The sequence below is a fragment of the Gossypium raimondii genome, chromosome 12, assembly GCF_025698545.1.
Source record: "Gossypium raimondii isolate GPD5lz chromosome 12, ASM2569854v1, whole genome shotgun sequence".
NCBI lineage: Eukaryota > Viridiplantae > Streptophyta > Magnoliopsida > Malvales > Malvaceae > Gossypium > Gossypium raimondii.
The window spans coordinates 9,881,310-9,903,577 of record NC_068576.1 but is presented as its reverse complement, the minus strand read 5'-3'; the positions used below and the strand labels follow the sequence as shown (position 1 = coordinate 9,903,577).

General features: G+C 34.1%; 1 protein-coding gene across 1 annotated transcript; it reads right to left on the bottom strand.

Annotated features, from left to right (window-relative positions):
* Positions 1 to 20,316: 20,316 nt before the first annotated feature.
* On the bottom strand, positions 20,317 to 21,759 carry LOC105763201 (thiosulfate sulfurtransferase 16, chloroplastic). The gene is made up of 6 exons (XM_012581330.2): positions 21,428 to 21,759; positions 21,216 to 21,326; positions 21,045 to 21,118; positions 20,876 to 20,946; positions 20,735 to 20,788; positions 20,317 to 20,643 (listed from the first exon to the last, which is right to left on the bottom strand). Exons 1-6 carry the CDS (start codon positions 21,631 to 21,633, stop codon positions 20,572 to 20,574), a joined length of 588 nt encoding a protein of 195 aa, XP_012436784.1. The 5' UTR covers positions 21,634 to 21,759; the 3' UTR covers positions 20,317 to 20,571.
* Between the last annotated feature and the right edge of the window lie 509 nt (positions 21,760 to 22,268).

Sequence of the window (22,268 nt, the reverse complement as noted above, 5' to 3'; positions counted from 1 at the left end):
CGGTTGATCAAAACTTGTTGAGTGTGGGGCAATTGGTAGAGAAGGGATTCAAGGTGATGTTTGAAGAAGGAAAGTGTATGATTATTAACTCTAGTGGCAATGAATTGTTTAGGATCTAGATGCAGAAGAAGAGTTTCTCATTGAATCCACTCGAGGAGGAGCAAGTGGCGTCCAAGTGTCAAGAAGGAATGCCATTAGATCAAATGGACCTTCTTGTTGAGTAAGTTAAGGTGCTTGTTGGAGAGATTGCATTTAGCTCTAGTACCCTGAAATACCTGTTGGACCAGTTTGCAAATGATCCTAATATCTCAAAATCTCAACTTCAAAATTTAGAAAGAGAGATTCAAGAAAAAAAGAATCAAATAAGGGCTTTAGGGAAACACATAATTGAGATGGGGAAGCTTCAATTTCTAATGCATCATTAATTGAAATGCAACAAACAATTATGAAATTGATGAAACAATGTAATGAAAAGAGTTTTGATCTTGAGAAAAAACCAGCAGATAATCGTATCCTGTAAGAACAACTGCAAAACAAGTGTTCTAAGGATGAGGAATTGCATGCAAAGGTAACTCTCTTGGATCAACAATTGGCATCTCTCTCTGATGATAAGTTATCATCTTCTGCACATGAAATATCTAAAGAACATGCTGATAAGCTACGAAAAAAGATTCAACCTCAGCAGATCGAGAGTGAAAAACTAAAACTGGAACAAGTGCAACTTTTAGAAGAGAACAATGAGTTATGTTTCCCAAATCAAAAGTTGATTGAAGCAGCTTCATATGCGAAAGAATTGACATTAGTTGCTTTTGAGTTTAAGAATTTAGTTGGTATGGTGATCGGCCTTTCAGTACAAAATGCAAAATTGAAAAAAGAATTATTGGCTACGATAAGATCTGTTAATCAAACCATAAATGGTGTTAATTACAAGTATAGTGACAACACAAGACCTTGGAGGAAGGGACGACACTCTGGCCACTCTTATGACTTTTCTGGAGCAGCTGGTGATGATTTTGAATTGTGGAATTTTGATTTAGATGATCTAAAGATGGAATTGCAGGCTAGGAAACAATTAGAGGCAAATCTTGAAGCTGCACTAACTGAGAAGGAATTCATAGATGACAAATACTGAAAAAGATAAAGAAACTGGTTTTATTGCAGATCAGAAGATCAGATGATAGATATGTTTACTAAATCTTTTCATGTTAGTCTATTCGAGTTTTTTAGGAATAAACTCTGTGCCTACAACACTTGAGTTAGGAGGAAAATGTTAATGTCTCAAAGGCTGCAAAGTTTTTTATTATGACTAAGTCCTAGGGAGAATTGTTAGCTTGTTAGTAGAAATAGGAAGCTAGGTGTTGTTAGCTTGTTAGTAGGAGTAGGAAACTAAACTTTGGTTGAGTTTGTTACTTGGGACATATATATAATGACTACTTGGTTAATGAATTCAATCATCCTTTCCATTCTTATTTTCTATGCTTCTGTTAGTTCTCTGTTAAACTAACAACCTTTCATTCGAATCTAGTCTATTTTTTAAGTATAGTTTTAATATTTGCATGGTGAATGAAGATCTGTGTTTCAAATTATTCCATGCATGCAAGCATGCTGGTGCTACAATTGAGTTGGTTACTAGGATTGGTGTTAGTGTAGGGATTTTTATGTATAACCAAACTTTGCATTAAAAGTTATAGCAAAAAAAAAAAAACGATGGCAAATGCTTTTTGGTTAGAGAAAAATGACAAATGAAGCAATACCTGCCATTGCCATTGCTCATCTGCCTAGAATTCTCATATTTTGAGTGTTATGATGACTCAGGCAAATTTAAACCTAAAAAAAAGTCTAAGGTTACGCGGTTTGCCAAACTTAAGTTCTAGCCGCATGACATTTCCACTTAAGTTTGCAAGTAGCACTCTTTTTGCCACAATGACTTATATGAACATAACTTCTCTGAAACTACTATTACTTCCATTATCTTCATAACTTTTCTTCCATTACTCACTACAAGTAACATGAACTAATTTCATTCACGCTCATATCCACATATCATGAATTAACCCAAAATCTCTCTTACGTCCTATAAAATATGATTCTTGTTTTATAATCGTTCTTTGGTGATAACTATTTGGAAAGGCTATAAATAGAAGATTCAAAGTTTCATTGGGGGACTTTTTGATGTTTTGACAAATTTAACTCTCTAAAATTCTCTCTTGCGACTTTCTTTCTACAATCACAACAACCACAATAACTCTCGCCTTCTGAGCCTCTTTTTTGTGCCCACCATTATTGCATGCCATCGCACTTGTTTTCTATTGGAACATTTTCAAAATATATATAGTGTTCCAATAGTTGCAAATGAAAATTATAAGTAACCAAATGTTATGTTACTTGATTATTAACAAATTGTCATAATTATTCAAGTAAGTATCTATTGAATAATTATGTTTATTGCTAAAGATATGACTATCCATTTGAGTAGTTATGCCCCTATGAAGAGACATAAGGCCTCCTATAAATATGAGTGAAGTTTCATTTGCATGATAACCCAAAAATATAGAAAAAAGTTTCTTTTTGATCTCTTACCATATTTTATATTCCTAGATTGTTCTATAAAGAATTATTGTAGAATTTTTTTATAGAAATTGATATCCTTGCTATGCTCCTGTCAGTGCTCAGTTGATTGCTTTCGTCAGTGCAAAACGTAGACAGTCATTGGCACACCATAATTCATTGTATCCTCGAGGGTCATTTGCTAGTAACTCTTTTGCACACCATAATATAGGCGGGGGTGAATAGAACCTTAAAGAAAGTGATATTGATATACGCCTTGAAGCCTTTGTTAATTTCTTATAAGTTTATTTTTATTCCCACACACAAAAAATTTTAAGGTTTTATTTTCGCAATTTATGATAAATTAAAGAAGGCTTGTCGTTCACCATATATTTACATGCCACTACAAGCATGGTACTATGAGGATGGATATCGACAAATATGGTTGCATCAAGGCCAGAGATCTTGTCAAATTTTGATTTAAAATAATTCATCACAGTAAAGGATATGCCAAATTTATTTTTTTACTATTATTGCATGATTTAGATTTTAATTGTTATGTGTTTATTGGATTACATTATGCAAAAATATGTGTGTGTCTCATGCATTAAATACTTGACAAAAAAATCAAATGCTAGTTCATTTTATGCATGATTTTTTGCATAATTCTAATTGGTATAAAATTATATAATATATATTATATATCATGCAAAAAAGAAAGAATGAATGAAAAAGATAAAATGAAAATGTACGTTTGGGAAAGGGTCTATTAATAGATCGAAAAGTTACTTTCATTTTGAATGGTGATGACATTATTCAAAAATTAGTTGAGCATGCTTCTATTCAACAGAACCATTATGACCATTCGGGAGAGCCTTTTCAAATCTAAAAGTTGCATTACTAGGTCCAACGAATACTTTTAAAAGGTTGGATAAATGGTTTCTTGAAACTAAAAAGTGTAATTTAAAAAGTGATATCTTTTTAAAGAATCACTTAGACACCTATCAATGCATTATAAATAGAATTATAACTCATTCCATCTAATTTGTGAGTGAAACTCTCATTCTTTCTTCTTCTTGATATATATATTTAACTTGAGATATGAAATTATTTGTTTACTCAAATCATGGTATTAGTAACTAGTATTTGGATGATATTGATGAGATATTATTTTCATTGCTAAAAGTGAAAGTCATGAGATAATTATATAATATAAATAATTTTGGTTATTGTTTTTGTTAAATAACCTTAAGCTAAATGAGTTTTATATATGACTGCACATTTGTTTTTCTATGTTATAAAATTTGGATTAGAAGTAGTTTTGACTAGAAATGAAATAAGTCATATGCATATGTATGGTTAATTTTTCTAGTCAACGTGGACTAGTGGAATGCATTGGCTTGTATAATAAGATCACTATTCGCATGAAATCTTCTAGTGAATATATATATATATATATATATATATATATACGTGATAGTCATATATTTGAAATCGAGATCATACTATGCATATTTATGATGGTGTAAGTGGTTTTATATGACTTAGATATGATCTATAAACTCATGATTTTATAAAGTTTTGAGATGTAGTAAATTTTGAAATTTATTTTGGAAGTCATGAATCAAAAATCTTGTGAGTATGAAATAACAATATGAATGTTATTCAACCCGTTTAGGTGATGGACATGATTTTGATCATAGTCGAAAATAATTGATAATGTCCATGGTGAAGGGTGAATAAATATGTGATTTTATAGTTGATTGGACAATTGATGGTCCTTTAATATGACTATATATGTTACACCCTTGTATATATAAGGTGTGTTGAGAAAAATAATGTTATTTGTCTATGAATGAAAAAAATTAAAGTTACGTCTTGATTTTGAAAAGAAGCTATGACAAGTAGTAAATATGTTGTCTAGTTTGACTAGGAAATTTAAGGCTTCTTTACAACAATTTACTCTGTGAAAAAGACATGATGTATGGTTTCATATATTTGATGATTGTGAAATTAATTTCTTGGATATTAAGAAATAATTAAAGTAGTCAAATATGAAATCGTCATGATAATAAAAGATAAAGTGATCACTGTAATTTGGAAATAGTAGAAAGGATATCATTGATAGCATTCTTTGGCGAAAGAAAATGTAATTGAACATGGTGAGGATGTTGGTCTTGTGAATTTTCAAGACACAACTAAATATAAAGTTTCACCATGTGCTATGGATAATTAACACAACTATGTTGAAAATTAAGAAATTTAGGAATGAGGTACAAGCCTATAATATTTGAGTTACCCATGATGGAAACTCAACTCAACGCTTGATATAATGTCAAGTCTCGAGTTCAATGAGACAAATTACATAATTAGTATGTGACCGCTAGCACTATAAAATAATATATAATATATCATCCCAAGGTAATAAGTGTTAGGTACCCGTAATGATAAGAGGAAGGATGTGTATTATACTCTTAATAGACTCATATCATAAATATGTTAGAGTGTTACAATTGTAGGGATACTCTTGACGGGATCTAGTTATGTGAGTAGAAGTGTGGCCGCTTCTAGGAGCTCAAGGGCTTGGCTCTGACAGTACTCATGAAAAGAGGTTACAGACACACGACCATAATAGTGGCCCTATGTAATGACCCGATAGTCACGGGTGTTAGAAAATGCATTTTTAAGACTCCACTTTCGTAAATCAGACTCGTAAATATTTATTATAATAAATATTTACGAAGTTAGTTGTGTAGTTAATTAGGTTTTGGTTAAGTGAATTTACATGAATTAAGAGTAATTAGGTAAAATGACTAAATTGCATAAAAGGTGAAAGTTAAATTATAGATTAAAGAAAAATTAAAGGGACTAAAGAAGTAATTATGCCATTGCTTATAAATAAGGCGCATAAAATAAATATTTTAACTTTATTATATATATATTATAATATAAAATTCTTAATGTTTAAGTATATATATTATAATAAAAAGAAAGAAAGAAAAAAACAGAGAAAGCCAAACGAATTAGAAAAGAAAGAAAGAAAGAAAAAGAAAAGGGAGAAAGGAGAAAGAGGAAGGGCTTTAGGGGTTTCAAAGTTTCAAGCTCAATTGGTTATAGTTAATTTAGTTCATTTTTCTTGTAATTTTTATGTTTTTGGAATCCCGATATTAAATACTACTCGACCTATGTCAAAATTTTAGAAATTATTGAGTTTTTAAGTGTTCTCTATGTTGAATAATTTTAGTATTAGGGACTAAATTGATAGATTTTTCAGTTAGAAATAAAAAGGATTGAATTGTAAATTTTGAGTAATAGGGACTAAATTTAAAAAATTAAATTTAGGAATTTAAGTGAAATTAGGGAGTTAAATTTAGTTTAAAGTGGAATTTTTATGAAAATATAAGATTAATTGTGAAGAAATAAAATTAGTCTCGGTTTAGGGACTAAATTAGAATTAGGCAAATATTGAGTAAAAATTAAAAATTTCAATATGAAATTAAATTGTGTTGTATTGTATTGATGAATTTTAATTGTTTTAATTACGTAGCTAATGTCGTACCGGAATCCTAGACTAAAATGGGAAAAGATAAAGTTGACGAGGAATGGCTCGAAATTTTTGGTTTGGATTTCTATAATCTGAATTTAGTAGTTAATTGTTATAATTCAATTTAATGTATATGGTAATTGTTGAGGTGAGAATTATTGTGTTTTGCAATCGAAATGGATTGATTTAGCATGTGATGAATTTATTGAATTTATATTGATTGAACTGGTATATATATATTGATTATTTGATTTGAAATGAATATTGGTCGTATTTGAAAAGTGAATTGGAACCCTATTAACTGTATCGAGATGAGTCGGATATAGATGGGATGTCATAGGATTGGAAGAGTTAAGGGATTTCTTCGACTTCGAGTCGATGAGACACTGGGCGTCAATTTATTACTTCGGATTAATTCGATGAGGCACTGGGTGTCAATTTACTTTGGTTTAGCCGATAAGACACTGGGTGTCAATTTATTGCTTCGAATTATCTGATGAGGCACTGGGTGTCAAACTAGTGTGTTTTGGTTGGATCCGTGTATCCGTCCGAGTCCGTGTCGTGTTTGTAGGGCCCAATTTATGCTCGGCCCTACCAATAACAAATATAAATACAACAGCAGGCCCAATAAACGGGCCCAATAGCTAATTCCTAACCCAGGCCCGAAACTAATGGAAAAGGGAAGGGTTGGGAAGCCCTAGCAGCAGCCCCTGCCTCCAGCAGACTCTCCAGTCGCCACACGTCTCGGGGCCGACCTCTCCACACGCGCCGTTTGCTCCATGAACGCCTGCAAACGCGGACTCAAGGAGTCCGAAAGAAAAAAACAACAAGAAATAACATTATTTCATTATTTTCTTTTTCTTTTTCGGGCTATAAAAAGCCATTTGTAATCTGTAAAATAGGGGTAGAAAAATATATGCAAAGATATAGAGAGAAAATACAGGAATCAAACTTGTTTTTGCATAGGTGATTTCTTCTTTGTTTTGCTTTGCAGTGTCCATCGTTTTTTACATATATATTGTTTTATTCTATTTTATTTTCGTTTTATTTCATTTAAATAATAAAGAAAAGAAGGGATCTTACCTCTTTCGTCAAAGTCGCCGGATGGTTGCCATCTCCGTCACAATCAAAGCGTTGGCACGAACGGCGGCTCAAAATGGGTTACAAGAGCCCTAGCAAAGCTACTATTCTCTTTTTTTTTTTTTAAAGTTTGTTGTGGCTGTTGTTTTGAAGGAAAACTAAAGACTTTCTAATTAGGGTTTTGGGTTGGTTTTTATAGAGGGAAAAGTGACACCGTTTAATGGCCCAGTGATCCTTGCATTTTGTCTTAATGGCCTAAGTGCGCATTGGGTCCTTCATTCTTTTATTGCTTTAAAATCAAGTTTTTTTTTGTTTTTTAATTCCCCTAGGATTTATTTCGTTTTCAATCGGGTCTATAATTGAATAGTGTTGTTTTGGAGGGTAGGGATTAATTTCCCTTTTGATCTCTCCTTATTATTCACGTGTTCGATCAAGTTTGTCCTTTTTTTTACTTATTTTTGAATCTACCCCATTTTTTTTGTTTTTAAGTTCAATTTAGTCCATCTTTAGCCTTTTTTTATTATTTCTTTTTTTTTATGTTTATCATTATAGCATTATTTATTATTATTATATTATTTACTATCACTGTTATCATCATTACTTCTATCTTCATACACGCATTATCTTTTTATAAATAATACATATACGCATGTATTTTACTCGCATAGTTTTTTTATAATATATATATATATATATATATATATATATATATATATATATATATATATATATATATATATAATGCATTTTATGTAGAATATGTATACCTGCATACATTTTATACACTTTTTTATTTTCATTTTATTTCTTAACTTCTATATACATATATATGCATTTTCATAATTTCTTAATATATTTTTTCATTTTTTAAATACACACATTTTTACAAAACATATATATCTTTTATATTTTGATTCCAAAAACATTTGTTTACTTTACTTTCGTGGATATGTACATATACCTACTTTCATATATACGTTTCATCATTTGTTTTCATATTTTTTACATACATATATATATATATATATATACATATGCATACTTTTATATATTTTTTTATTTTTCACGATTTTCAAACACATATACATGCATTTTATTGGTTTTTGATTGATATATTCCATTCCATCTTTCCATTTGTATCCTTGTATATGTATCGTTAAATATATGTGTACACATATTTTCAATTTACTTGTATATTGTACTTGTATATATATTTTGTAAATACATATTCATATATGTTTTAAATTAAAGTTTTTGTTTCATATTAACATACCTTTTGGGAAATATATTTTGGTTTGTCGAAACATCAAAATCATTTTTTTTCTCTTGATTCAATCTTTTTTGAATAAAAGCAATATTCAAAATTTGGGATTTTCGAGGAAATCGAGCCCTAACGTATTGGGTTCCGATTTTCTTTGTTAATATTAAATAACTGAGAATATTCTTTAAATACATGAGTATAAAAATCACTTTCGGGAACTTAACTTGTTGTGTCCTAATGTATTGGGTGTGGCATGGTATTTTCTCAAAAGGAAGATTTTCACATAAAAAAAAGTGATATTCAAAGTTCGGGGATTATGAAGAATTGTACCCTAACGTATTGGGACTCGATTTCTTTACATGACTTGAGCAATTGATTATCCTTTTTCAAATTCCGAGTTGATTTTTAAATTTTTTTTAACCTTCGACACTAAGACATCAAATAATCAATTGGGTATAGATTTTGGGCATTACGAGGGTGCTAACACTTCCTCGTGTGTAACTGACTCCCGAACTCGTTTTCTCAAAATTCGTAGACCAAAATAATTTTTAAGGTGAGCCGATCATACCTTAATAAAGGATCGGTGGCGACTCCAGTTTTATTTTTAAAGTCGACAACTAAATTTTTGTTTTTACAAAAAATGGTTTCGACAGCTTGGCGACTCCACTGGGGAATTTAGAGAGTCGAGCCATAAACTGATTATGTTTGTCTTTGTGTCGAAAATCAAAAGTTTTTTATTAAATTCATGAGTTCCCTTCATACTCATTGATTTTTTTCCATCATGGTGTTAGCAACTTTGTATTTGCATTTACATTTTGCATTACATGGTCAGTTTTACCCTTTAAGTGGGAGCGAGAAACTAGTTCTTCGTGAGGTTTTCACCTCCGTGCAGGGTAGTGGACCGCTTCCGGGATACATCCGTACCTATGTCTTCGTGAGATTTTCATCTCCGTGCAGCCATAGGGAAATGTATCCCCCTGAACTGAACTCGATCCACATGAGCCTATAATGGGTGAGGATCAAGGAATCTGCTGGTTTGGGTACCCTTACTCGAGAAACTAAGCCTCATATAGTGAGCTTTAGGAACTTGGCCTAGGTAGAGCTATACCAAACCCTAGTGGATTCTTGAATAAATGTTCTTGCTATTTCATATTTGTATTGGATTATATCTTTTTGGTCTGATATTGACTTGGGTTTATTTTGTTTTGATTACATGACATCATGATTGCATTGCATTTGCATCTTAGAAAAGAGATGTTGATTTGAGTTCGATTACTAAATTAGAAAGCTTGTTATGGAATACGAGTTTCTTGATAAGGTGGAAGATAATACGGTGGTCCGAAGAAAACATGGCACGAAAAACCTAACAAAAGGAGTATACGACTTTGCTGCACGACCTGAGGATCCAAATTGTCAAAGTTTATTCAAAAGTCATCAAAGGTCCCAATCTCATAAAGAAGCTAATGAACGTGAATGAGCAATGATTTACGACCTAGATCAAACAAAAAGGAGATCAAATTCGTGAGATGCATCTTAATATCTGAAGGGTCAATGTCTTCACTTGGAGTATGAGGGTAAAGCCGTATATATATGTCCACTTTATGTAAAGAGATTTGTTTTCTAGTAAAGTTTTCTAGTAAAAAAATTGAACATGAATCAACGTCTCTTTTCGCATTCATTTCATGCATTTGCATTTCATTACATCATATGCATTGCATTAAACACAATTAAAGGATCCTAATTAACTAAAATCATTGCTCAGTTAACCTGGAAACCAACCAACCAACCAAAAACCGTTACGGTACTCGAGCAAAGATTAAGGACATGGATCAGAGATTGGAAAAAACTCGAACAGTGTCAGAAGGAGATGCAAGACCGACTTCAGCTATAGGTACAGGAGCGGTTAGATAAGATGCAACAGGATATGTCTGAGAAGATGCGAGAATCCCAAGATGATATGATGGCTAAGCTAACCAAATTGTTGACTGGAGAAGGTGATAGGGGAAAGGGTCCCATGGATGATGTCGATGAACCACTCTATCCTCCATGCTTTACTCCTCCACATGTTTAAACTCAAGCTGAATATCCGCACAAACCCACTGTCACAATCAGGCCTCAACAGTCCCAGGCCAGTGCTTCAAACTTTCAAGCTAGATTGGGATCTAACCCCGAAAACTACCCTGTTAACTCTGCCATTCCTGACTTCGATGAAGTGGCTGAAAAGGAAAGAATAAAGGAGGAGTTACCAAAGCAGCTAGAAGAAAGGTGCAAATGGCTCGAGGAGAAATTCAGGGCGATGGAAGTCACTGAAAGCTGTTGTGGGATTGACGCTAAAGAGCTGAGCTTAGTTCCTGATTTGGTACTCCCTCATAAGTTTAAGATGCCGGAATTCGAGAAGTACAATGGGACGACTTGCCCAGAGGCTCATATCACCATGTTCTGCAGGCGAATAGCTGGATACGTTAACAATGACTAGCTATTAATACACTGTTTCCAAGATAGCCTAGCAAGGGCAGCATCTAAGTGGTACAATCAGCTGAGCCGTACCACGATTGGTTCATGGAGGGACTTGGCACAAGCATTCATGAAACAATATAGTCATGTGACAGACATGGCTCCTGATAGAATTACCCTTCAAAACATGGAGAAGAAGCCGAGCGAAAGCTTTAGGCAGTACGCACAAAGATGGAGGGAAGTCGCCGTCCAAGTTCAACCATCGCTCTTATAGAAAGAAATGACGATGCTTTTTATAAATACATTGAAAGCCCCGTTCATCACACATATGTTAGGAAGTGCCACAAAAAGCTTTTCTGACATAGTCATGAATGGTGAAATGATTGAAAGCTCCATAAGGAGCGGGAAAATTGATGCAGAGGAGAGTAACAAGAGGTCAATCTCAAGAAAAAGAGAAAATGAGGTGAACAACACGAGTTACGCTAAACCAGTTATTGTGAGTCAGCCAAGAAAGGTGGCTACTAACCAACAAGGTTTATTAAGACAAGAATCTAGAGTGAAACCAGGTACTGAGAAGCTCCAGTTCACACCAATTTCGATGTCATATAAGGATCTGTATCAAAGCTTGTTTGATGCGCATGTTGTTGCTCCTCATTACTTAAAACCTCCACAACCTCCATATCCTAAGTGGTATGATGCGAACGCGCAATGTGACTACCACACAGGAATTACAGGGGCACTCAATAGAAAATTGCATTACCTTCAAAAAGCTAGTTGAAAAATTCATCAACATGGGTATTGTCAAGTTGGGTGACTCATCAAGTGCAGAAAATCCGTTACCCAATCATGATTGAGGATGGAGGGACTGCAATGTATGAAGAAGTAGTGAGAAGTTTGCACATCGATACCATATATGCAGACACAATTAAAAGGGTCCTTGTTAGATATTCGCCTTAGAGATGTTTTAAATAATGAGACTGCAGAGGAAACCCCTAAAGTATTTAGAGTCTGTTAGAGTAATGTTCAAAACACACTTGTTGCTTTCAGCCTAGAAGCAATAGGAATTTTTTTGTGAAATAGGCTCACGTCTGAACATTATTATTTTAATGAAATACATCTTTGAGCAAATGTTCTTTCATTCTTTACGATTTTTTTTCATTCTTTCAGATTTTTTCTGCCAAATTATTCATTCATTCATTCATACTATTCATACATTCTTTTGTATATTCTTTGGTACCCACCATGGGTACCCAAATATCAATGACATGAGTGACGCTGCTACAGATTCAGAATCTCCTTTTGGGTGAGACATGTGTTTAGAGGGATCTCACAACTTTGAAGGTGACATGGATTGTAGCTTATCTCCAGACTTATTGAGGATGGTAGAGGATAGACAGATCCTACCTCACAAAGAATCATTAAAAGTTGTGAGCTTGGTGAAGATTGGAATTGATATGATTTCAAAGACAAAGCATGACATTGTTGAGTTACTTTAAGAATTCAAAGATGTCGACGCATGGTCATACCAGGATATGCCCAAGTTAAGCACTGTCATTACAATCTGAACAACAGCACGATATCAAAAATTTGCAGTATGTCAAGATTAATATCATTAATGATGTAGTGAAAATTCTACCGGAGCAGTGTCTCTCTCTTTAGTTCATCACGGTTTTCTCTATTGAAGTTGAAATTCTTTCTCTTCGGGTATTGGCTGAGCAAGTTGGATGAAGCAGAATAGATCCAATCACAATGTGATCAATTGAACTTGACAGAAGGAAGAAGACTAAAAGTTATTCATCAGGGTCAGATGTACCAAGAAATGAATGATGCGAGCCTACAGCAAAAGGTTTGTCCCAGAGAATTCCACGATGGCGACCTAATGCTGAAGAAGATCCTCACTCTACAAAAAATATAACGGATGCCAAATTGGGAAGAACCTTATGTTATAGAGAATGTATTTTCCAAAGGAGCTTTGATTTTGAATGAGATGGGTGATAAACCTGCAAAGTCCCATAAACTCAGATTCAGTCAGGAAATACTCCGCTTAAAGAAAGAGAGGACCAAGGTAAAAACCCGCAAAGGGCAGTTTGAGTCTCAACAAAAAAAAAGAAAAAAGTGATGTGGAAAATGAAGAGATGAAAATGAAAAATGAAAAAGTAAAACCGGAGAGGCTAAGGTGAATACCCGCAAAGGGCGCTTTAGACCAAAGGGATTTGAGTTGAAAACCCGAAAATGGCGGCTTAAATATTGACCAGAATGGGGCATGAGATTATCGGAGCAGCTCAAATACTGATCAGAATGGGGCATGGAGTGGTCTTGCTATACCTGAATCAATAGGAAAGGGTAGGCGACATTTTGGGGGCATCGACAAAGTACTGTAGATCTCCTAAACACATGTTAAAGTCGGAATAGTCTTCAGAAAGTCTGTACAGAGAAGTTCAAGCTGCGATATCTGGGGCACCTAATCCTTATACTATTTTTGTTATTCTTGGAACACTGCATTCATTTCCAAGGTACGCATTCCTAAATCAATTTATTTGTTATCCATCTTTATTATCCTTGACAATTTATTCATTTCGAGCTATGCTCAGAACCAACTCTATTCTTATCCATGATCTTTTTGCAAAGCATGTTGCATTAGAATAATGATTAATAGACTAATAAAACTTTCACAAGGGAAGTTTCGCATATTACTCTAGAAGTTTCTGAATAATATAGGAACCTCAAACAAGACTATTGTTTAGAACGCACCAGGTTGGAAATCTGATAAAGAAGAATCTAAATTAAGACTATCCCTTTGAATTTTCTTGTCTAAAGTGTTAATTGAACAAAATGGCAAGATGTTGGGTTGGTGATAAAGCTTAAATAAACCAGCAAGCAATGATCATCAGGCAATAGGAAGAGGTTGCCTCAGAGAAGAGAGCCTTCATTTGCGCATGAGCCTTTGGTACGACACATTGGGAATGGTGTAAGGGACCAGAAAGATTTAAATCCTATATTCTTGAATAACGATAGGAGAGGATTGAAGAAAAGCCAGTCAAGCAAGAAGGCGTTGTAGCATGTCAGTGTTAAAGCCTTAATAAACTTCGAGAAATGACAACCTAAGCGGGATCATTCTCGAAAAAATAAAATTCTACATTCATTCAAATGTCATTCACACATGTCTAGTTAGGAGCATTTGATTCATTTTGATCATGACATTCTAATCATTAGGCATAATTAGGTTCATTATACAGGTCATGTTCTCCAGAGAACAGATCAGTGAAAATAGCAGATCTTGCCTTCCTACATTGACAGCAAAGCAGATTAAAGATACCAGCCTTACCTCCCTCGGTTGCAGTGGAGTAGGTTGATGGCAGATTTTACCTCCCTGAGGTTACAGTGGAGTACATAGAAGCCAGTAATTCTATCTCCATGGGCAATAGTGGAATAGATTGAAGATTACAGATCTTATCTCCCTAAGCAGTAGTGTAGCAGATCAAGGATGGCGGATTTTACCTCATTGAGGTTACAGTGGAGTACATTGAAGCCAGTAATTCTATCTCTATGGGCAACAGTGGAATAGATTGAAGATTACAGATCTTATCTCCCTAAGCAGTAGTGGAGCAGATCAAGGATGGCGGATTTTACCTCCCTGAGGTTACAAGTGGAGTACATTGAAGCCGATAATTCTATCTCCTCAGGCAAAGAGGGAATAGATTGAAGATTACGATCTTATCTCCTAAGCGATAGTAGAGCGAGATCAAAGATGGTGGATTTTACCTCCCGAGGTTACAATGGAGTACATTGAAGCCGAATTCTATCTCCCTAGCAACAAAGGGAATAGATTGAAGATTACAGATCTTATCTCCTTAGGCAGCGAAGTAGATCAAAGTTACAGTAGGGCAGACTAAGGAAGAAAGTCTTATCCTCCTGAAGTTGCAGTGGGGCAGACTGAAGATGGCGAATCTTATCTCCCTGAAGTTGCAGTGGAGCAGGTTAAAGCCAATAATCCTATCTCCCTGAAGTTGCAGTGGAACGGATTAAAACCACAGATCTTATCTCTCTGAAGTTGCAGAGGGCAGATCGCATCTAGTCTTATCTCCCTGAAGTTGCAGTGGAGCAAACAGAACTAACTAATCCTATCTCCTTGAAGTTGCAACGGAGTGGATTAGAACCACAGATCTCATCTATCTGAAGCTGCAGTAGAGCAAATTGCGTCAGATCTTATCTTTAAGTTGTACCAGAACAAGTTGAATCTCCCTGAAGTTGTAGTGGAGCAGATTAAAGATAGCAAATTTTGTTCTTTCGAGAAGCTAGAACATATGAAACCTATCTCCCCGACATTGTAATGGAGTAGATCGAAGCACCAGTTCCTATACCTCTGAGGATGCAGTAGGAAGGAAGAGGCTACTTGAAGAAGAAAAGCACCGAAGAAGTTGAGGCTTAGTAAAACCGGGCACAATTGGGTCTTGTAGTCTTTGCTCTGTTCCAGTTACACGACAACAAGCAGAGAGGGGCAGCTGTAGGGCCCAATTTATGCCCGGCCCTACCAATAACAAATATAAATACAACAGCAGGCCCAATAAACGGGCCCAATAGCTAATTCCTCACCTAGGCCCGAAACTAATAGAAAAGGGAAGGGTTGAGAAGCCCTAGCAGCAGCCCCCGCCTCCAGCAGACTCTCCAGGCGCCGCACGTCTCGGGGCCGACCTCTCCACAGACGCCGTTTGCTCCACGAACGCCTGCAAACGCGGACTCAAGGAGTCCGAAAGAAAAAAACAACAAGAAATAACATTATTTCATTATTTTCTTTTTCTTTTTCGGGCTATAAAAAGCCATTTGTAATCTGTAAAATGGGGGTTGAAAAATATATGCAAAGATATAGAGAGAAAATACAGGAATCAAACTTGTTTTTGCATAGGTGATTTCTTCTTTGTTTTGCTTTGCAGTGTCCATCGTTTTTTACATATATATATTTTTTATTCTCTTTTATTTTCATTTTATTTCATTTAAAATAATAAAGAAAAGAAGGGATCTTACCTCTTTCATCAAAGTCACCGGATGGTTGCCATCTCCGTCGCAATCGGAGCGTTGGCACAAACGGCGGCGCAAAATGGGTTAAAAGAGCCCTAGCAGAGCAACTATTCTTTTTTTTTTAAATGCTTGCTGTGGCTGTTGTTTTGAAGGAAAACTAAAGACTTTCTAATTAGGGTTTTGGGTTGGTTTTTATAGAGGGAAAAGTGACACCGTTTAATGGCCCAGTGATCCTTGCATTTTGTCTTAATGGCCTAATTGCGCATTGGGTCCTTCATTCTTTTATTGCTTTAAAATCAAGTTTTTTTTTGTTTTTTAATTCCCCTAGGATTTATTTCGTTTTCAATCGGGTCTATAATTGAACGGCGTCGTTTTGGAGGGCAGGGATTAATTTCCCTTTTGATCCCTCCTTATTATTCACGTGTTCGATCAAGTTTGTCCTTTTTTTTACTTATTTTTGAATCTACCCCATTTTTTTAAAGTTCAATTTAGTCCATCTTTAGCCATTTTTTTTATTATTTCTTTTTTTTATGTTTATCATTATAGCATTATTTATTATTATTATTATTATTATATTATTTACTATCACTGTTATCATCATTACTTCTATCTTCATACATGCATTATCTTTTTATAAATAATACATATACGCATGTTTTTTACTCACATAGTTTTTTATAATATATATATATATATATATATATATATATGCATTTTATGTAGAATATGTATACCTGCATACATTTTATACACTTTTATTTATTTTCATTTTATTTCTTAACTTCTATATACATATATATGCATTTTCATAATCTCTTAATATATTATTTTTTTCATTTTTTAAATACACACGTTTTTACAAAACATATATATCTTTTATATTTTAATTCCAAAACATTTGTTTACTTTACTTTCGTGGATATGTACATATACCTACTTTCATATATACGTTTCATCATTTATTTTCATATTTTTTTACATACATATATATATATATATACACATATGCATATTTTTATATTTTTTTATTTTTCACAATTTTCAAACACATATACATGCATTTTTATTGGTTTTTGATTGATATATTTCATTCCATCTTTCCATATGTATCATTGTATATGTACGTTAAATATATATGTACACATATTTTCGAATTTACTTGTATATTGTACTTTTTTATATATTTTGTAAATACATATTCATATATGTTTTAAATTAAAGTTTTTGTTTCATATTAACATACCTTTTGGGAAATATATTTTGGTTTGTCGAAACATCAAAATCATTTTTTCTCTTGATTCAATCTTTTTTTGAATAAAAGCAATATTCAAAGTTTGGGATTTTCGAGGAAATCGAGCTCTAACGTATTGGGTTCCGATTTTCTTTGTTAATATTAAATAACCGAGAATATTCTTTAAATACATGAGTATAAAAATCACTTTCGGGAACTTAACTTGTTGTGTCCTAACGTATTGGGTGTGGCATGTTATTTTCTCAAAAGGAAGATTTTCACATAAAAAAAAGTGATATTCAAAGTTCGGGGATTATGAAGAATTGTACCCTAACGTATTGGGACTCGATTTCTTTACATGACTTGAGCAATTGATTATCCTTTTTCAAATTCCGAGTTGATTTTTAAATTTTTTTTTAACCTTCGACACTAAGACATCAAATAATCAATTTGGTATCGATTTTGGGCGTTACGAGGGTGCTAACCCTTCCTCGTGCGTAACTGACTCCCGAACTCGTTTTCTCAAAATTCGTAGACCAAAATTTTTTTTAAGGTGAGCTGATCACACCTTAATAAAGGATCAGTGGCGACTCCAGTTTTATTTTTAAAGTCGAGAACTAAATTTTTATTTTTTCAAAAAACGGTTTCGACAGTGTTAATAGGGGTAAATAAATAATAAAGTTTTATAATTGATATTGAAATGACATGGTATGAGAATGAAAATGGGACAGTGAATTGAAATATGGATTGAGAAACTTGAATTGCATATGGAATGAATGATGTATTTATGAAGTGAAAATTGATAGGGGTAAATAGGGGTAAATAAATATTGTTGTTTCAATGATATGTGTATTATATTGTGAAAAGCTATTAAATAGCAAATGATGAAAATTAAGGTATCAATGATGTATTTATGAAGTGAAAATTGATTGACTAATGTTATTGTATGAATTAATGTGGTTTTTAATATTCAATTGTACTTATAATTAAAATGTACATATTATATTATCTTTTGTCTTTAAATATTCAGATTATAAAAATACCACTGAGTTTTACTCAGCGTACGGTTTTGTTTTCCGTGCGCAGGTTAGGTACTTAATTTTGATTGCCAATTCAACATCCAACAACGGTCTCGAACTCAAACGTGGTGATGTTTTTCCTTTTATGTCGGCGTGTACCTAGGGTGTCTAAATGTTAGTTATTTTGTGGATAAAATGTATAAGAGGTTATAAGTATAATGTTGGTTAAGTATATATATGAGATAGGCCAAATTGATGAATTTTGGCATGTTTATAAATTGGATTTGAATGATGCTTTAATGATCTGAAATAATGATATAATTGTGGTACCTATGATGGTACATTGGTTAGACACCTAGGATGTTTGTTTGATTGTATTTTGATTTGGTTAAATGAATGATTTTTTAGTTGCTTATTGTTCAAGCTTGCAGGGAATTGTAAACTTGTTATTTAAGGTACATTTTGAGTCCACACGGCTAGCACACGGGCGTGTGGCTTGGTCGTGTGACCCAAGTCAGAGAGTTACACGGGTATAGACAAGGGCGGGACATGGTCGTGTGTCCCTATTTCGAATGCCCACACAGTCTAAGACACGAGCGTGTCTCCTGACCATGTGAGTCACACGATCTGACCACACAGCCGTGAGAACCCTGCAGCTTTGAAAATTTTTATTATTTTTCGAAAAATTCTCTTAGTTTCCAAATTAGTCTTGATTTGTTTCTAACACGTATTTTGGGCCTCGAGGGCTCAATTAAGGGACATTATGTATAAATTTAATTGGTTTTTGGCCTGAATATTATATGATATCAATGTTTAAATTTATGTTTGTTTGATCGATAAGCTTCGGTAATGCTCCGAAATCCTATTCCGGCGACGGATGTGGGTTAGGGGTGTTATACCCTAGATACTGTGCATTGACTGATGTTGAAATCATTGTGTGGATGTGTTCGGTTAATCAAATGGAATAACTAGTTCAAAGCATAGTCTACCATGAAAGTTCGATTAACTTTAACATGTTTTCACTAAGTGAAAGTTCAACTGTAAGACATCTTCATTTATGCAATTGATTTTCAAGATGATCAAAATCTAAAATATTTTGAAAATGAGGAGAGATTGTTAGAACATTTTCAAAATATATATAGTGTTCCCAATAGTTGCAATTGAAAAGTTATAAGTAACCAAAAGTTATGTCACTTGGTTATTAACAAATGGTCATAATTATTCAAGTAGATATCAATTGAATAATGATGTTTATTGCTAAAGATACGACTATCAATTTGAGTAGTTATGTTCCTATGAAAATATATGAGACCTATAAATAGGAGTGAAGTTTCATTTGCATTACAACCCAGAAAAAAAGTTTCTTTATGATCTCCCACCATATTTTATATTCCTAAATTGTTTTATAAAAAAATACTGTAGAAATTATTTATAGAAATTGATATCCTTACTAGACTCCGCTCAGTGCTCAGTGGATTGTTTTCGTCAGTGCAAAATGTATACAATCATTGAACTTCATTGTATCCTCGAGGTTCATTTGCCGATAACTCTTTTGCACACCATAATATAGATGGGGGTGAATAGATCCTTAAAGAAAGCAATATTGATAAACACCTTGAAACCTTCGTTAATTTCTAATAAGCTTATTTTTATCACCACGCACCAACATTTTCTAGAATCTACTCTGATTTTCCTCTTCGTCATTTCTCCACGTCTCCTCATTTTGCTCGATGGTTAGAGGAAAATGACGATGAAGCAATACCTGCCATTGCTAAGGAATTCCTGGCATGAACCACGATTCCCTGACCTGTAGCCAGACGAGTCCTATTTGTGCTTGTTCAATTACAAACGCCAGGAGGAGCCCCATTGCTTGCATCTTAACCAGGCTTCTCTATGCTCTATGTTGCTTGTTTAAATAGTCACCATTTTAAAACTTTTAAATTTTCAACTATCAAAACCTGAATTTACGAGTTCTGGCTTCTTTACAGGTTCAGGCAGAGACTTACCCTTAACTACAATCCCTCTTAAATATTGATTTTTTCAACAACATTTAAAAAAAAAAATTCATTTTAATACAAAATTTTCTTTTAGCTTTGGTTCTCCATCACACAAGAAAATTTTAATAACATGACAAGTGAGATTTGTATCGATAACAAAGAAGAGATTTTTATGTACAAAATTCACTGGTTCCATTCATCTATTATTTGTTTGTTTCTTTGTTTCCTTTTCCATACAGAACAACAACAAAACAGTCACATTCACATTCACATTCACATACTTTCTGGTCATTCTGTGGCTGCCAACTACACTAATATGCGACATTTTTTTTTCTTTACACTTGAGATCTTTCTAGTTTTTTGTCTTCCAAGCTTTATTATTGTATCACCAACTTTATTCCCTGCCTCCAACATCATCATCATCATTCCGTTGGAAGCCCATTCTGAGTCCACGCCGCGTACCCTCCGGCAATGTCAGTAACTGCAGTAAAGCCCTGCAAAAGGAATTAATGGTACACAAGTTGTAATTAGCTTTTATCCGTCTTCTACATGTAGATTGAAAGATTATAAATTTTATGTTCTCACAGCAGCTAGAAGCTCGGTGGCTGCCATCAGAGACCGTTTCCCAAGTTGACACCCCTGCCATAACCACCCCATTTTTAACATCAAAATGGACATAGAAAAACAAAAAAAAGGGTTTGAGTTAAATTAGAAACAGGAACCCACAACAATAATTTCATCATATTTTCCTAAATGTGATGATACTTCAGCTACAAAACTGGGGTTTTTTGCCATTCCTGCAAGCAAACAACAAAATTTCAGGAGCTAAATCAGTTGAAAGGCAAAAGAAAATCTCATCAAGCCACGCTTGCCACCGTATTAGCAACCAACCAACCTGGTCCAACTTTGTACATGTAAGGGATGTTAATGGCCCCAGGGACATGCCCTGCACTGAACTCTTCAGGAGTCCTACAAAAATATCTCATCATGTGCTAATAATAATTGAAGCCCTTTGCTCTGTAACAATTGGGAGTTTTTAAGATTCGATTAAAACAGAAAGAAGTACCTAACATCCAAATATCGATGCCCAGCTTGATGAAGCTCGTGTGCTACTCTTACAGGGACAGAAGTAGGAACTCCTGTTACATGCACATTTCCTCCAAGAACTGCCTTTGTGCTTCACATGCAGAAAAAAAAAACACTAATCAAATTCAAGTAGTTTCCAAAATAGCAAAGGAAAGAAGAAGAACAAAAAGTTTCATAGGGTGTCGTCCTTACCAGAAGCTCAACTTTTTGCGGACAACAGCTGTTGAACATGTCTGCGGGTTTACAGTAACTGGAAACATGCCCCTGAAGAAAAGAGACCTGTGGTGGAGATGTGGAGAAGAAAGAGGTGAAGGAAGGAAAGAGAGGGTAAAGGAAGAAGATGAAGAAAGAAGTGAGGTTGCTTCCATGGTTGGTATGTGTACAAGGGGAAGTTGCATTGGGATGTAAAATGGGGGATTGGTTTTAAAGGTGAAAGGGTGATTGGGTAATTGATGAAATATGAGGTGAAAAGAGAGGGGAATGGATGCCACGAAAGGTTTGGCGGTTGAGTAATCGGTTGCAAGGGTTCTTAGATAAATACAAAGGGATTGACATGGTGGCGATGACATATACCGACATTTGCAATTGCATGGATAAGTTTGAAACCGTCACCAAAAAGAAGTGGTGGTTTCTTTCATTTTCATATATTTTATCCCGTTGCACATATCTCAATGTCTGGCAGACGCCTTGTACACGTGGGAATATCAACCCAAACTCCAACACCAGATTCTTCTCTCATTGGTTCACGCTACAAGCCAGGCCACTAGCTAAACCCTAAATTATGAAAAAATATTATATATATTACTAAGAAATAAAATCTTGAAAATTTCGTTTTAAAAAAATAAAATCATTTTATTCAAAAATCGGGTTGGATCCGAGGACAATAGGCCTCCATGTTGAATGAGTTAGTCACCTTAAATATGTAGTAGGCCCAAATAAGAATACTGGATCATTATATGCTTTGTTGTACCAAAACTTTGCTTTCTTTTGGAGGAAATGAAATTATCAAAAGACAAAAGAGTGCCACTCGTAT

Excerpts from the sequence above, each read along its gene's own strand:
- LOC105763201 (XM_012581330.2), bottom strand. The coding sequence starts at position 21,633 with ATGCAACTTCCCCTTGTACACATACCAACCATGGAAGCAACCTCACTT. Across the intron at positions 21,327-21,427 it reads CGCAAAAAGTTGAGCTTCTG|CACAAAGGCAGTTCTTGGAG; the intron begins GTAAGGACGACA and ends CTGCATGTGAAG. Across the intron at positions 20,789-20,875 it reads AATATGATGAAATTATTGTT|GGGTGTCAACTTGGGAAACG; the intron begins GTGGGTTCCTGT and ends TGGTTATGGCAG.